At 57.3% G+C, this 1,005-nt stretch overlaps 1 protein-coding gene across 1 annotated transcript in view; it reads left to right on the top strand.

Moving 5' to 3' along the window:
- The window catches only part of H257_04901 (hypothetical protein), a gene marked incomplete at both ends in the record, with an annotated part of 1,998 nt that extends 993 nt beyond the window's left edge, over positions 1-1,005 (top strand). Inside the window, one exon of the mRNA XM_009829557.1 lies at positions 26-1,005. Within this exon, the coding sequence (XP_009827859.1) occupies positions 26-1,005 (980 nt within the window). The remainder of the gene's footprint in view (positions 1-25) is intronic.

Raw genomic sequence — 1,005 nt, 5'->3', positions numbered from 1 at the left:
TCCACCTCTGGCGCCCCCCAGCCAGTGGACCCCCAGTGTGGCAAGTGCACCAACTGCTACTTTCCACTCAACAATGGATGCTTTTTGGGGTGGAGCAAAGCCCAATGTGATTCCCAGGATGAGTACAAGTGGTGCGGTGCTGGCGGCAGCAATCCGTCGTCATCGCCTTCGAACACTCCCAATCCTTCGACTACCTCCAGCCCCAATCCTTCGACTACCTCCAGTCCCAAGTCTTCCAGCCCCAAGCGTACCCCTTCCAGCAACCCCTCCACGACCAAGCAACCAACGCTCTCCCCTGATACATCTCTAAAACCGACGCCAACGTCGTCTCCTAACACCCCACCATCCCCTCCTGGAAAGTCCGGCTTGACCAACATTTTGTCCGAGGAATTATTCCTTCGCATCTTCCCTAAGGCCCTCGACATCTACAAGTACAATAAACTCGTGGCCATCGCTGACAAGTACCCCGAATTCGCCAACACTGGCAATGCCGACGTCGACCGCCGCGAAGTCGCCGCCTTCCTCGGCCAAATCTCGCTCGAGTCTGGCGATCTTCGCTACGTTGAGGAGATCAACAAGTCCACCATGTGCGAGCCGTCACCCGAGTACCCATGTGCGGCTGGCAAGCAGAACTTTGGTCGTGGCCCGATCCAGTTGTCGTGGAACTACAACTACAAGGACTTTGGCAAGGCTGTCAACTTGGACTTGGTCGCGAGACCTGAGCTGGTCGCCGAAGACGACAGCTTGGTGTGGTGGAGTGCGTTGTGGTACTGGCACGATGAAAGGCCGAACGGCAACATCCACAAGGTGGTGGGGCTCCCCGGTGGCTTTGCCAAGGCCACTAATATCATCAACGGCGGCTTGGAATGCGGCGTGAACCCTCGCAACCGCGACTCGGAAAAGAGCCGCATTGCCAGTTTCAAGAAGTTCTGCGACCTCTTGAGGGTGGCTCCGGGGGACAACTTGTCGTGCCAAACCGCTGATTTCCCCCCCAAGGCGCTTTAG

Source organism: Aphanomyces astaci, assembly GCF_000520075.1.
Source record: "Aphanomyces astaci strain APO3 unplaced genomic scaffold supercont1.9, whole genome shotgun sequence".
Classification (NCBI taxonomy): Eukaryota; Oomycota; class Saprolegniomycetes; order Saprolegniales; family Verrucalvaceae; genus Aphanomyces; species Aphanomyces astaci.
Note: the sequence above shows the minus strand (reverse complement) of the source record. Positions and strands in the feature narration are given on the sequence as shown.